Consider the following 15248-nt stretch of genomic DNA (forward strand, 5'->3'; position numbering starts at 1 on the left):
AAAGATTATTTCAAAGTCAGAGGCTGACTGTAGATCACTGTGTTTACAGGCTATAAAACAACTATTACCTGCTAATTTATAGTTCTGAATACAAATTTTAATTTCTGAAATAACCATTCCCTAGTCATTCCCTAGAGCCTCAGCATTACTGACTGTAGTTTCATTGGTATCTCCTGAGTAAACTCTTCACCAAATGGAGGGGTCAAACTAGTTCATTCTTCATTCCACAGCAGCTGCCCTCTATCTCTGACCATTCTTGTTGTTCTTCTTTGAGTACCTAAATTTGCCTTCTTAATCAAGATAATGAATGGTGGAGATTTCTGGAGTGATAAAATAATGCAGTTTTATTCCCATTTGCTTCGCTGATTATTCCTTGTATTCCATTTGCCTTTTTGACTGTAAATTGAGTACTGAGATGATTATTCCATTAATCTGTTATAACTCTGAGCTCTTTTTCCTCTTAGATGATGCAATGAGAACAAAGATCCTTTTGAGATCCTTCTGGTAACCTCCATCCATGATTAGCGATCTTCCTCCTTACCCTTTACTTTCATTCTGTTACCCTTCACTTTCATTCTGTTGCTGGTTTGGTTTTGGTGGAGAATTTTTGTTTGCTTTGGTTTTTTTAACAACTAAATCCCAACATAATTTTTTTTCTTATTTCATGACAGTTTAAGTTTCTCCATAATCTTTTTTTGAGTGCATCCATTGTGTACATCTAAGGAAACCTAGAAACCTACATCAATAAGATGATCTTTAAGCCCATGCTTTAAGGGATTTGTGCAGCAGAAATTGTCTTTGCAATGTATTCATTGCTTTCTCATCTCTCATTTCGCCACATGCTCATTGATTCTGCTCTTCAGAACAGTTTCACCATGTTGTGGCAGTACAGAAATGAGAGCAAGTTCCAATTTCTCCTCTCCCTCCTGGAAGCTATTTTAAGAACAAGCACCACCTTGCCATATCTCATTGCTGTGATACCACAGTCAGGGTAAGTGGGTTATTACACAGCACTGCAGCACTAATAGATAAGCAGTTTCAAATCAGGGTTAATTTAAAACCATTAAGCTTAAATACCATTAGGTCCTGGAAATACTTTTCCAAAGATGACTAAACATGTGAAAAAAGCAGGCATACACCGAGTGGGCACAAGATATTTATTTCACAGACAGTGCATGCAGTCAGCAGAACTGCTGTGCTAGGATTACCAAATCTGTCTTGGCAAAGGTTTGGGTACTGCTGACACACTGTTAAGACTTTTTTTTCAAACTGTATGTCCACTTGACAAAGCTCAGGATAGGGGGCACAAAACCACAAGCTGCTGCTTCTAAGCAAGAGCAGAGGAAAGGCTGAAGGACATACTTGACACCCTACAGGCACTCAGCACTAGGTCAGGTAAAGCACCCAACTAACCTACTGCCTCTCTCAGCAGTGAACTGTGAAGGTGTAGAGTGATCCCTGCTCAATACACCCCCACAAGCTTCAACAGAGGTTCACAGAGCCAAAGAAGGTAAACTCTGTCTTACCGCTTTTATTCTAACAAAAGACTGCTTGTACTCTAATGCAAACTGAGCCTGAGTATTTCCTCCCAGATCTGACACGGCAAGAGGAAAGCAGAGATAAAGCACAGGGGCACTGGCACTGGGCACAGCTACTGCCTCAAGGGTATTCCCTGGGCAAAAAGACTCCTTTGGTTAGAATTTGGGGGTAAAACTTCAATCTTTTATTCAACGGGAAACAGCACTTCACCTCAGTTTGAAGCATTTCATTGTTCAGAGACAGGAAAACAGTAACTCATTTGCATTTAATGTCATAATATTATGAAGTCATAGTTTTATTCCCCGACATAAGTTTACATAACGACAAAAGAGTCCTCCAAGTGCTTTAAATGGATAAACAACATTAATACACATGTTCCCTTTGGTAAAGGGAAGTGGGATTTTTACTGCATCACCTGAAGCACAAGTGCTGTAGCAGAGCACAACAGCCCCAGCCAGACTGACAGGTCTATGCAGGAGGAGAACAGGCAGCCAGCAATGGGAGGGGCAATCCCTGCACTGCCCATCCCCAGCACCTCCTGTACAGGGATGACCAGTCCTGGGAACATGTGAGGACAGGGAAGTGGCCAACTGAGCTGCATGAAATACAGACAAGAGTCTATGATTATGGAACTACAAGTTAAAGACCTCCTCCTCCAACCCAAACCTACTTCTCACAATTCCTAGAGTGTTCTGCTACACCACTGGGAATTGCACAAAGCTGCTCTAGAGATACCAAATATTCAACCAGTAGAATGTCTTTAGCTCCTTACAGATGCACAATTCAGTCAGTAATTAAAATATTCATGTCAAGCATGAATAAGCAATTTTAGGCCCCTCGCTAGACTAAAGCCAGTACAATGTTCCAACTAAAACATTTCTGTTTAGCTGTCCCTATCTGTGACACATGAAAGGAACAAATCAGGTGCAGACATTTTCCCCATACCCTTGGAAGATTGGTGCTACAGCAAAAATCTCCAGAGACAGATCTTTGAAAAAGATTTGATGAAAGCAACAAGAACGGCAGAAATGTTTCTCAACCAGTAAGTCTAGCTTCCTGTTACCACATGCAGCCACATGATAATATCATTTATAAACTTACCAACTACTTTGAGAAGTTTTTAAGAACTTGCACAAATTGCAAATGGGAATTATAGATATAATGGAAATGCATCAAATATTGCAAAATTAAGAATTTATTTCAGAGCAAGATAAAGATTTATCATGCTAGTCATGGTATTTTTTCCAGTACAAGATGTATTTAGTAGCTTACAAATTATTACATGTTTCTTTTAGAGCTTCTGCATTAACAGTGAAAGATTAGCCCAAAATTCCAACACACAAACATATTACAGAAGTATATGGAAGCCCCCGTCAGGCTCTACACTTAAATACTGAATTACCATGCTACATCATATATGTGCGATAAATAATCTGTCATGTCCAGATTGCTCTAAATAAAGAGTACTGATTTTTTTTGTCTTATTGCACCATGACCCACTATTTTGTAGCCCTGTTATTCAAAGCGTTTTCCTTAATCGAAAACTTCAGCTTCCACTCCACAGTTTAAAGGCTTGCTTGGCCCCATACCCGGTCTGTGACAGCTCTCAGCGGATGGGAGCTGTTCGGTAACACCGCATTTGAGCTCCAAGCCGGTCCCTCCGCGGGGCCGAGCCCTCCCTGCGGTGCCGCGCGGAACGCAGGGCGGCAGCGCGGCAGAGCCGGGGCGGCAGCGCCACCTCGCGGCCGGTGTGCAGAGCGCAGCATCCGGAACCGGCACCTCCCACGGGAATCTGGGAGCCCCGCACTGAGCAAATCCCGGTACCAGCTGCCGAGCCACCTGAACAGATCCTCCAAAAACTTTGGGACAGAATATTTGCGAAGGATTTGACTCATGATTCTCTACCATTAAATACTTTTTTAGAAGCTTTTTTACAGCATCAGCGTTCCATTTCACACAGTACTAGAGAACAGAGAACACACAATCTCCCGGGCCAAGTTCACTTCTTTGTTACTTGACACACACAGGAACCAAACATTTCTTCTTAAACTGACAAAGCTCCACTCTAACAAGACAAAATGTGTAAGCCGCACTTAAACTTTAAATCAGTACAGCTAGTCTCTCTTATTTTATGCTTGTTGCAAACATACAATATTTTAATCCAGTCTGAATCTGAGGTAGCCCATTCGTCTGTCAAGAAGATAAATCACCTTCATTGACTATAATATTTAATATTTGATAAATAGCAATCACATACTCATCTAAAAATTTGGGATACATATTTGTATTTTTGGTCATTCAAAACTACTCTTTGAAATAGCATCCACCTGTTCAAGCAAGTTATAAAAGCTGTTTTAAGTCCTAGGGTATTTGAAAGCTTCTCTCAAGAACAAAATTCTCTTCTTCTACTGTTCTTTTATATACTTGCTCTGTACTGAAGAGAGCTTGCTATAACAGAAGGTATTCCTCAAAATCCAATTCTACTGGCCTCTGCAGCATTGCTTATAAAGCAACATAATAAATAAATCATAATCATAAAACCACTAATTTCTTCAAACTACTAACTGTATTTGAAATTTTAAGTGCATTTAACATTTATATTTAAAACAGAAAACAAAACTCCTCTTATTATTTTATTCATGTCATAAACACAACATTCTCTATTATGTTTAGTTTCCTTAATCAATGAACTATTCAAGAAAGCTGATTGAGCCCTTGTACATCAGCCAAGACCTGGTCCTTGCACAGTGCACCGAGCCAACCTACCAAATAAATCACACAAAGCGCTCTTAAATCAGAGCTGTTGTTGCTAAATTGATCTTCAGCACAAGCTGTGCTAAAACTATGAACACCTGGCAGATCATCAGACCAAAAGCAGAGCAGACCAGCTATGCTAATGATACAACAGCAACCTTGGGTTTTTTCTTCAGGAGAGAAGCAAGTCAGCAGTCAATCAGCATCAGAATTCAAAACTGCACAAAATGCTGGTAAAACAACCGAGCACCCACCCCATCAGTTTTCAGATGAACAAAGCTTTGAAAAATTTTAATTTACCATACATTGCTTTGAAATTAACAGAGAGGCGTTACCTGAAAATAATCAGATGTATGCTAAAAACAGTAATACAAACTGAGTGGTAATACTTCCTTTATGAACATTCTTCCTTATTAAGTGATGATTTCCCCAGCATTTACCAATGTGAGAGACACAATAATAATTCTCCTCAGAGACCTAAGACACAGAGTATTTTGAAAAGGCCTCACCATATTTTGTAACTATAGTTAAGTCTGCCTAATTCTATTTCAAAAATAGTTTTCCTTCTTCCAGACAGTTTCAGAGCTCCCCTCCTTGCCTTTTTGATCTACTTATGCTTTCTAAAAGGCAAGACTAACTACTCTAGGAATTAGGAAAAGCTTGTGAATAAACAGAGTTGACCCTAAGCCCCCAGAGAAAGAGGACTTTTATTTATTTCTAATGGTTGCACGTAAAAGATGTTTCATTGCTTTCTGAACATCAATGAATTCAGGGAATTAGACACATGAAAGTGTGTTACTGTGTGTCTACCTTCATAAGCAAGAAAAATTTGAAGTTCTAGCCATTCCCAAAAATGAAAGCTTTGTCACATGAGTATTCTCAGAAGGCTCTTCAGAGGGCAATATAGCCCACTTCTAAAAGGTTATTCATTAGGGCTTCAAGAATTCAGCTTGCCTAGCTGAAGACTATGGAAAAATACTGAGAGTTCATTGTGGAGATATAAGTAAAAATCACTGGCTCAATATCATCATATACATTTTTAAACTGTTAGAAAAGCTGGAAAACAATTACTAAATGCACTCACAAACTACAGTTGGCTCTTCTACAGAATCCTTACAAGTCAATGATAAAGATTCAACTAAGTTTTTCTTCATAATTAAAAAAATGGAAATATAAGGTTAAAACATTTTTTCTTAAAATATCATAGAATGGTTTGGGTTGAAGGGGCCTTAAAGATCATCTAGATCAAACTCCCTGCCACAGGCTCAAAGACCCTGCACTATGCTCAAAGTCCCATCCAACCTGGCCTTGAACACTTCCAGGGATGGGGCAGCCACCCCATCTCTGGGCAGCTTGTGCCAGGACCTCAGCACTCACAGGAAAGAATTTCATACAACACCTAATCTAAATCCACCCTCTTTCAGTTTGAAGCCATTCCCCCTCTTGTCCTACCATTACATGACCTTGCCAAAATTCCCTCTCCAGCTTTCTTGCAGCTGCTTTATGGGGCTTTAAGGTCTCCATGGAGCCTTCTGTTCTCCAGGATGAGCAGCCCCAACTCTCTCAGCCTGTCTTCACAGAAGAGGTGCTCCAGCATTCTGATCATCTTCGCGTCCTCCTCTGGGCCTGCTCCAACAGGTCCATGTCCTCCTTTTGTTAGGGACCCAGAGCTGGATGCAGCACTGAGGGTGGGGTCTCAGCAGAGCAGAGGGGCAGAATCCCCTCTGTCCCTCCCTCCCCTGCTGCCCACTCTGTTTTGGATGCAGCCCAGAGCATGTTTGGCTTTCTAGGCAATGAGTGCACATTGTTGGGTCATGTCCAGCCTCTCATCCAGCAGCACCCCCAAGTCCTTCTCCCCAGGGCTGCTCTCATGTAACAGTGTTTGCTCTTTGCAGCTACAAAGGACACTACAGCACAGAGACAATTCATGCTAAAAGTACCAAGCTGTAAGCCTACCACAACATAAGCCCATCTCATCACTCTAAAGCACAAACATTCCCCAGTATCAAACAATTTCTCCACCTTTCCCTCAAAACCAGTCACAAAGACTCAGAGATATTATAGAAAACAGCATTTATTCTGACACACAAAAAAACTGTACTATTCAGAACATGATTGAGCTATGTCTATGCACTAACACAGTAAATTAAACTGCCTGTTGTTAATCCCAAACCTCACACTCAGTTTGTTGTCTAAATCTTTAAATCTGTCTTCAAGTTACTGAAGCAATCTTGCAAATAATGGTGCTGCATGCTGAAAAACTCCAGAGACATATAAGGCACCTGGCTTATGACATATTGCACATAGATCCTCAATTAAAATATTTACTAGAAAGAAAGTCAGAATTGACTCTACAGGTTTCTGACTGAAAATCCAAAATGAAATCAACCAACCCGAACTTCAGTGCCCCTCAAAGCTACATCCAAAATCTTATGTTACCTGTAGTTGTTTTCTGGGCATTTTACTACCATGCATTTCTAGTTAGAATGTGTGGAACTAAGGCAATGCTTGAATGTATACTAAGTAAATTTCACAACTGAGCAGCTCCATAAAAAACAGAAAGAGGTGTTTTGTGTGCATTTTTTGTCCCACAAAATTAAATTCCTGAGGAGCATTCCAAAACAGCTGACTATTTAAAAATGCCTACCTTTACTGGTGAAATATGAGAATGGGAAACAAATCCATGGACATTCTCAATCTGGGACAGATTCTTCTCTGATACGTGAACCAGCTCTGGACCTGTCACCTCATTGGCAATGTGTGGAGAGCTGTGCTCCTGAGGGGGTGTGTCTTCATCCTGATAGCGGTATTTCTGAAAAAAAATTACAGGAAAAGATCAGGCCACCACAGAAATGAGAAAAGAATCCAGAAAACCTAAGTCAGACAGAAATAGTTGTTTTTCTGACCTTGCTGACTTCAAAGCAATAAAATCTATAAATAAAAATTTTAATTAGCATTTTTATTTTAAAACTGATCCTATCCAAAAATGTTCCAGCCCTTTTAGTCCCACCTGGGATTATTATAAAGCTACCTAAACCCCAGCAGGATTTACTGTGTCCATAAGAAACATCCCAACATTTTCTAAGCACATTCACTTTCACACATGACTATACCCCCAAGTACATAAATAGTTATTAATAGTTTATAGGGAAAGCATGTCATATTATTAAAGGTACAGAAAAACTTTCTAAACACATACTCATTTTAATCTTGGAAAAAGTTATTCCTGTTATTGAAGCATATTTAGGATAGAAGATAGTTCCTTAGGGTTTCTTCTACACAAAATTCCAAGATCTACATACTACAGCCTAAGTCAAAATAGACATTTTTCTGGTAATTCTTTTATATATCATAACCCAGTAGACAACTGCAAATAACCAATTTGTCTGTAAGCACAGGAACACTACAGCAAAGCAGTATCTGACAAACAGTGCATAATTTCTAACCCTCTCAAGAGTTACATGCAATTTCTATTTCAGGTTACCACAAAGATCCATTCCCTCCATCAGAAACACCTACAACATTAAAAAGTTAAGATATACAGGATAAAGTACAAAGAAACTGCTTGAAATGATCTATCAGTTATCAGCTCCTTAACACACTCTTAAGCCAACTGTAAAGTAGAAGCAATTCAAGTATATTTCCTCTAAAAATACTAATTAGCAAAGAAGCACAAGACCCACTTCTTCCACAAGAAATAACTCCTAAGAAGAAAGCAAGAGCATTACAACTTCCGTTACCACAAGAACCAACTCCAAAATCTTTCAGACCTTCTCCTCAGCTGGATGTACCAAAGGAGAGAGAGTGAAGTCTGACAGATGAGAAAAATTGCAATGTTACTCAAAAAGCCCTAGTTTTTCAAATTTTTACCAGAGAGGATTTATGAGATTATTAACTTTATGATTATTATTAACTTAATAGCTCACTACTACTGGAAGATAAAAGTTCTTTTTCTTTCCATTCCCTGCAGCAGCGAGATGCTGGATTGCTCAGCCTCAGACTGCTGCCATTCATCTTTTTTCTGAGATTGACTTGTTTTTCACTTATCAAAATAAAACCCTGAAAGGAGTTGACATTAGCTCTCCAGAGCAGCCATATTAAACACAGGAAACAGGGAAGAATTATAATTTAAACAAAGTGTTGGCCAAAAATGCAAGGGTACATTACCAGAGTATAAATTAGACCACACTGGCAATTAGAGAAAATAAACATTAGAGCTCCAAGAAGCAGAGAAAATGTCTTGAAGCATCAGAGAATGTAGGACTTCAGTGAGTTTAAAGCAGCCTGCTCCACTAATGAAGGCTGTGCTTGTGATTCAAAATATCCCTAGCAGACCTTGAGCTTTGATTTCTTTGAAATACAGGAAAATTATTTGAAAGTGGATTTAGTTTCCAGATCATTTCAGACAAGATCCTGTAGAAACCAGATGTGGATCATTCCAGTTTTACTGTGCAGGCCAGGGCACACACAACATTCACACAAAAACCCTGAACACACTAATTCATCAAATAGTCACAAGTTAATCAAAACTCATTTCCTTTACACAACAGTTAACATCTTTAGACAAAGCACAGAATTACCTTGCTTTTTTTCCTGAAACCAGACATATTTATTAGAAACAGGTACTATTTGAAACAGATACATGAACATGACTGATTGTAAACAGGCTCTAGATGTCACTAATAGATGCTATGTTTACATTATAGAGTGTATCAATGCTTATAATATAATAGTGCATGTAAAGTTTTAATAGATCAGTATTTCATTATTTTAATTAAAAATGAAAAAAATGTTGTGGTAAAAACATTTAACACATACTTCTGACAGAGACACTGCCCCAGAAGATTCTGTTGCATAATACAGGTGTGTCAAAATTAATTTACAACATTTCTTTTCTGATGCAACATAGTTAAAAGGATATCTTCAGGCTAAATTGAAGATAAGTTTTGAAATAAGTTTTGAAATGTCATCAAACTCTATGGACACTGGTGTAAACTACTGAAAAATCCATTTACTTTAATAAATCAGTGCTAGTTTTGGTGAGATAAAACTCAGAAATGAACCCAATTCACCACAGTGAAATAATTTTTCAGGCCCACAACATTCCTGCTTCAATGCTCAGGCCTAGTAAAGTTAGACAAAAAAAAGTACAAAGTATCTGCAACAATATGCAGGAAAAACAAGGATTCTCTGCACATTTTATAGCACCATTTATCAGAACAGAGAATACCTGTTCACAGGAAAACCACAGAAAAGTTTTAGGAAACCCCTTCTATGAGATTCACTTTAGTCTTCCTAGTCTCTTCTCTGTATTTTTTAAAGAAGATATTTCAAACTCCCTTCCTTCTGCAGACTTTAGGCCTCCCCACCCACCAGTCATACAACTCCCAAGTCACTGCTCACTTCCAACAACAAATGCAACAAATCCCAGAACACCCAGGCTGACTTACAGTCTGCCCCTGCTTGAGTTTTCATTTTCACTGTACACGTCCAACCATGGTTACAAAGAGGTTAAGAATAAAAGAAGACTGGAATAAGTAAATCTAATAATTTGAATTTGATAAATATGCAGTGGCTCACAGGGCCAGACCCTTTCTGAAGCAGTATGAATAGGCAGCATGATGAAACCAAGTAGTTTTAGATCATTTGCACACAATTCCCCAAGTTTAAATACTTGTTCTTTTTTCATCATTTCTCCATTGTACCAGTTAAACTAAATCTGAAAGGACCCTTCCAAAGATCATTCCAGCAACTGAAGTTCTTGTGAAGCACTGTTTGACGTGCAACACTTCCACTCCAGAAAAATTGACCTGGATACAGGGTCAAAAAGAAAAGGGTAGAGAAGTCTGAATAGCTACAGCTCTCACATCTCCCCAGCTTCCACAACTCTGTCACCATTCAGCAGAAAATAACTTCCAACACCTCTAGTAACAAAAGCAACAACACAGAATATTGTGCATATCTTGCTAAAACAAAACTAATCAAAAATTCATAACATATTAAAGATGCTAATGAATTTGTACAAGTCTTTCATGTAGTCTAGTGCTAAACCTGAAACTACTGATTAGAAAAATAATAGTGCCTTCCACCTAAAGGAAAAAAAGGAGACAAAACTAAAGGGATACTCCACTATTGCAGAACTGAAGTCAACTTGAAAACTTGTTATTTGTAAAAAGCAAGAAAACTATGAAAGCCAAATAAAATCTCTTTGCAAGTAAACAGCAATTCATACTGATAAATTGAAAGGTTGTGAAAAACAAAAGAAATTTAAGTAATAAAAGAAAAGATGATAGTGGTCATGTCTTTTTAGAACTTCTTCACTCATCATAGAATAGGACATTCAGTATAATTTTCAACTTCGGCATCAACAAATGATAAACTGAATCATCTGCAATATTGGAAGAAGGTTTTTGATCTTTGGGTTTGCTTTTTCAAACATAAACTCAGTATTTTGAGTAACTAACTGCTTCATTTTCAAACAAAAGCACTAAGTTTTCTCTAGTAACTAGAGCTATGACAAAGACATAAGGCATTTCACCCTTCTTGAACAGTTTCAGTTTGACATTGTATCTTGAATATAAGTGCTCATAACATGGTTATTTAGGTCACAGTGTTCCATCATATGTCAAAATGCACAGCTACTGTTAAACTTATTTATGTAATGCTTCATGTCATGGACGTCCACAAACAGTAAAACAGTTGAAGACAAGGATATTTCTAATATTTGTAATAAAGTAATATTTGTAATAAAGCTCACCATTCCAGAAGGCTAAGGAAAAGAGAATAAAAAAGGAATGCTCAGATTGTGAATGTTCTTTACATGTGGCCAAAAAGGAAAATTGAAAACACTATTTTGTGTGATTACTTGTGCAAAATAAATTGTTTCATTAGGTGAAGGACTGGTACAGGTACCCTGCATTACTATTTCACATTGAACACTAAGTAAATATTTAGATGACAAAGGCTGTATCTTCTCAGAGGACAAGAACATTTTATTTTTAGTACTATCCAGCCCTACAACTTTTATTCAAAAATTGACAAGTGCCTGGTGCAATATTTCTCTGTCTCTGCTCAAACAGAAACCCTTCGTGGGCTGGGATGCGGGCAATGGAGAGGTACAGCGCGGGCAGCACGCAGGGAGCGCGGGCACCCACTGGGGATGGGCAGCGGGCCGTGTTTATCCGCGGGTAACTCGGCCCGGCCACCACCGGCCCAGGGCACTCCGAGAGGGCCCCGGGGAGCGCTCCCCGCTCGGGAGGCCGCGGCCGCCCTGCCCCTGCCCCGTGCCCGATGCGCAGCCCAAGGACGCCGTGAAGGCGAACATGGCCCCTGCAGCGCCCCCCGGCGGCCGCCCCCAGCCCGGGCAGCAGAGGACGCGCAAGAGGGGACGCGCGCAAAGGGGGGACGGACGCGCGCAAAGGGGGGACGGACGCCGCCATCGCTCGGCCCCGCCGCTCCATGCCCCAAGTGCTGCCTGCGTGCTCGCTGGATATTTTTAGTTTGCTCTTAAAGTGAACAGCGTCCCTGCTCTGCAGCTCAACGGGCAAAATCCAGCCCCGGAGTATTTTCATTCCACGGCTTTCTTCCCAAGTTCACTGTTTAAGCATGAGCATATTGTATAAATAAGGAGTGTGCAGTTCCAGAAAGAAAGAAGAAAAGACATCCTGGTGTTATATCAAGTAGTTCCCAAATGGCATCAATAAATAGGTACATATTTCGAACTGAAAAATGCTTGGGACACAGGAAGGAAAAGCAAACTCACAACAAGGCAAAGTCTTCCTCCTGGAAATATAGCATTCAACTTCAAGTTCTCTAATATGTATCCTATCAAAAGAGCCATAAAAATTTAGATTCCTCCCTCCTGACATTTATTCACCATCAAGATTTTGTGATACATATATGTATATACACGTGTATATAAATGCATCACACATGCATATATGTGAGTATATATGTACACACACAACTGATCCCACTTTATAAAATAAAATCTAGTTGAAATATTTTTTGTTAAAAATAACACACATGACTTGGAAACCCTGGATATATAAAGTTTTAGAGAGAAAGATTTCCTAATTTCTGCCTCAAAAGTAACTTCATAGATGTACCCCTTTAATTTTCAAGTGGCTTTCCAGTACTTAACAGTCTCCTCATATCCTTGACATTGTGTGTTAATTTTACTGAAATTTTAAAAAAAGCCTTTTGACACAACACCGAATATATGCTGTTTACCATTCTGATGATTACCAAATTATGTATGTTTTATTCCTCTGAAACCTAAACAGTTGATGTCGTCCTAAAATGACTAAATGCCTGAGGGCACTGTTAAACCCAAACCTGCCACTAACAATTGCTTCCATCAAAATGATGTCAGGAGGCATTTCCAGCCCTGTATCTCAGTGCAAGTCTCCTGTGTATTTAATTCTCTACAGCTGAAGAAAATGAAAGCCAAGTGCAATAAACTGATTACATGATGATTAATGCTGATTAATGAAGAATGACGACATTTTACATGCGGCATTCAGTAAATTCCAAATGTTGTTCAAAGGGATCTTTAAACAGTAGGCATGATAATTCATTACTTATGTCTCCATCACTAACAGCTCAGATAATTGAGTAAGGCATGGAGCAAAACACACACTTATTTAACCAGAAATTTAAGGTACAGTTACATTAGACACAAAAGCAATCATTCATTAAATGCAGTTTACATTTCCAGGAAAGTCCTTTTATAGACCCACCTTACATCCAAACATTAAAGATATTGTGTTGTTGGTACATGCTACTTTACAGTGGCATAGCATCGGAGAAAAACAATCCAAGTTTTTTATGCTAGGAGACATTTTTTCAGACCCTGTGCACTTCAATCGATCCGTGACTGAGATTCCAGAAAAATGCCTCTGTAAGCGCTGCTTGCTGCCTGTCTTTGACATTTAATCTAGGTCCATAGTGTTCAAAAATAAGCCTTTATATAAATAGGTTGAATCCTTCAGGAAAAATGTTGCTTCACGTTAGAAACCAGACCTTATAAAAAAAGCAAAGCAAAAATCCCGTGTCCATTTTTAAAATTTTTGAGTCAGCTTTAAATTTAATTACGTTAGCGCCAGCTTGAAGCGACAACTGTCTCCCGGCCCAAAGTAACACTCAGATGCTCTCAGCCAGAAGCCCGGGTTCGATCCAAGGCAGCTCCACCTGCTGCAGTGCAAGGATTGCAATCTCCTCCATGAAAACAGAGCAACTCCAGCAGAGCCCCTGCTCGCTGTGTGCTGCTTGCTTAGGGGAGGGGCGAGATGGTGCAGCAAGGGACTCGTTACACGGCCCGACGGAGAGAAAGCCAACGCTTCCTGCAAGGTGCTTTCGCACTGCACCAATGAGCATGTGAAAGCCCTTTTTGAAATCAGCTGGGTGCAATTATAAAACCAGGGACGTTGTAAGGCTAACAGCAGGGAATTTGCTGATCTGCAATTTACACTAGCTTTCTCAAGGAAGTGTCAGCAGACCGCAAAATGAATGGCTCTGGGATATTTAATCCTCATTTTCGAACATTAAAAATTCAAGGTTATTTGACACATCAGAAAAATGGTCTTTAACCTGCTGAGTAAAATTCCTAATGGTCTACCAAATGTAATAAAGAAACACTACAGAAATACATGAATACTCTCCAACTTCAACACAATAAAATCAGTAACTGCTATTTTCCCCATTAGCACTATGAAATCACGAACAATCTGGACTATGCATCCACTTGATTATGAAGAGCTCTTGGTAAAGCATTTCAAACAACTGTACATGGGAACACTTAAGAGTTCAAGAAAAAAGCTTTTTCCTTACAACTGAGGTAAATACAGTCATAGTCTCCTTAGAATTTGTTGTTCTTTGTTGTGTGCTAACAAATAAAAGATGCAAAAATTTTTAATGGGTTGTTTGGGGTTTGTTTTTTAATCAAGCCCTATAAGATTCAAACTTTATTTCCCTTTTAACACGTCCAGGGGTCTCTGCAAGATTTCAATGTATTAATGCATTTTTAATAAATTGCCTTACAGAAACTGATGAAATTGATCCAAAACATGCCCTCTACAATTACGCTGCTATTGTAGCATAAGCTAACTTGCCTTTGCAAAAAACTTCAATAAAATAACAATTGCCATCATTTCTATTTTTTATTGCATTCAGTAGTATTGTAAAGAACTCTCTTTAGGACATAACTATTCACTTAAGTTTTCACCGGTAGCAGCCTTTTGTCATCTTCCTTTTACTTCCTTTGGTTTACCTGATAAGCACCCCTGAGGTAGCAAGTTTAGTGTAGTGTAAAATTGCATCCACACTTCCAGCTCAGAAACTAGTAACTTCATGAATTATACTGAGACACTGTTCTTTATATAAATGTGCAGATTGATGAAACCAAAACTAAGGCAAGATGTCTGGAGAAAAAATGTGTAACTCAGCCCACAGTTAACCTCAAAATAAACTTCATTTGCATGAGGACCTCATTGTTGGTAGACTCTCCAAGGATTACCAATGACAGTATTCCCACATTAATAAGGATAGTTTTCTTTCCATTGTGTGCTGTGACCTACAATTTTTCACCAAATAGCCTTAGACATGATTTCCCACTCATCTTCTGCGTGTGAGTGCAGCAATATGGGCAGGACCAAAGGAAAATCTAACCCTGAATTTAATTGTCACAAAAAAAGACAGAGAGTGTAAAGAACCCAAAAATGCACCTTCTTTATTAGAATAGTCTAAGTTAGATTATGTTTTTGTTGCAAGAATATCCAAAGGTAACCCTAAGTAGAAAGGCTGACAGAGGAACCTAAAACCCCTTTTATGTCCCTTCTGCTGGCTGGGGCTACCAGTAATTGGGCTCCTGACTGAAGAAACAGGGCAGAGCACAACTGGGCACACACTCAAACATCACACATGAAATACTTGCAAGGGGAAGGAACACAGGCACA

General features: G+C 39.1%; 1 protein-coding gene across 17 annotated transcripts in view; it reads right to left on the bottom strand.

Annotated features, from left to right (window-relative positions):
- The window catches only part of DLG1 (discs large MAGUK scaffold protein 1), a 140415-nt gene that overhangs the window by 81978 nt on the left and 43189 nt on the right, over nucleotides 1–15248 (bottom strand). For 14 of the 17 annotated variants that reach the window (XM_064721546.1, XM_064721544.1, XM_064721542.1 and 11 more), the window contains one exon: nucleotides 6941–7105. In XM_064721546.1, coding sequence (XP_064577616.1) covers nucleotides 6941–7105 — 165 coding nt within the window. Of the gene's footprint in view, nucleotides 1–6940; nucleotides 7106–13034; nucleotides 13583–15248 lie in introns of those variants that run through there. The other 3 variants (XM_064721547.1, XM_064721540.1, XM_064721545.1) reach the window with 2 other exon arrangements.

Source organism: Zonotrichia leucophrys, chromosome 9 (assembly GCF_028769735.1).
Source record: "Zonotrichia leucophrys gambelii isolate GWCS_2022_RI chromosome 9, RI_Zleu_2.0, whole genome shotgun sequence".
Classification (NCBI taxonomy): Eukaryota; Metazoa; Chordata; class Aves; order Passeriformes; family Passerellidae; genus Zonotrichia; species Zonotrichia leucophrys.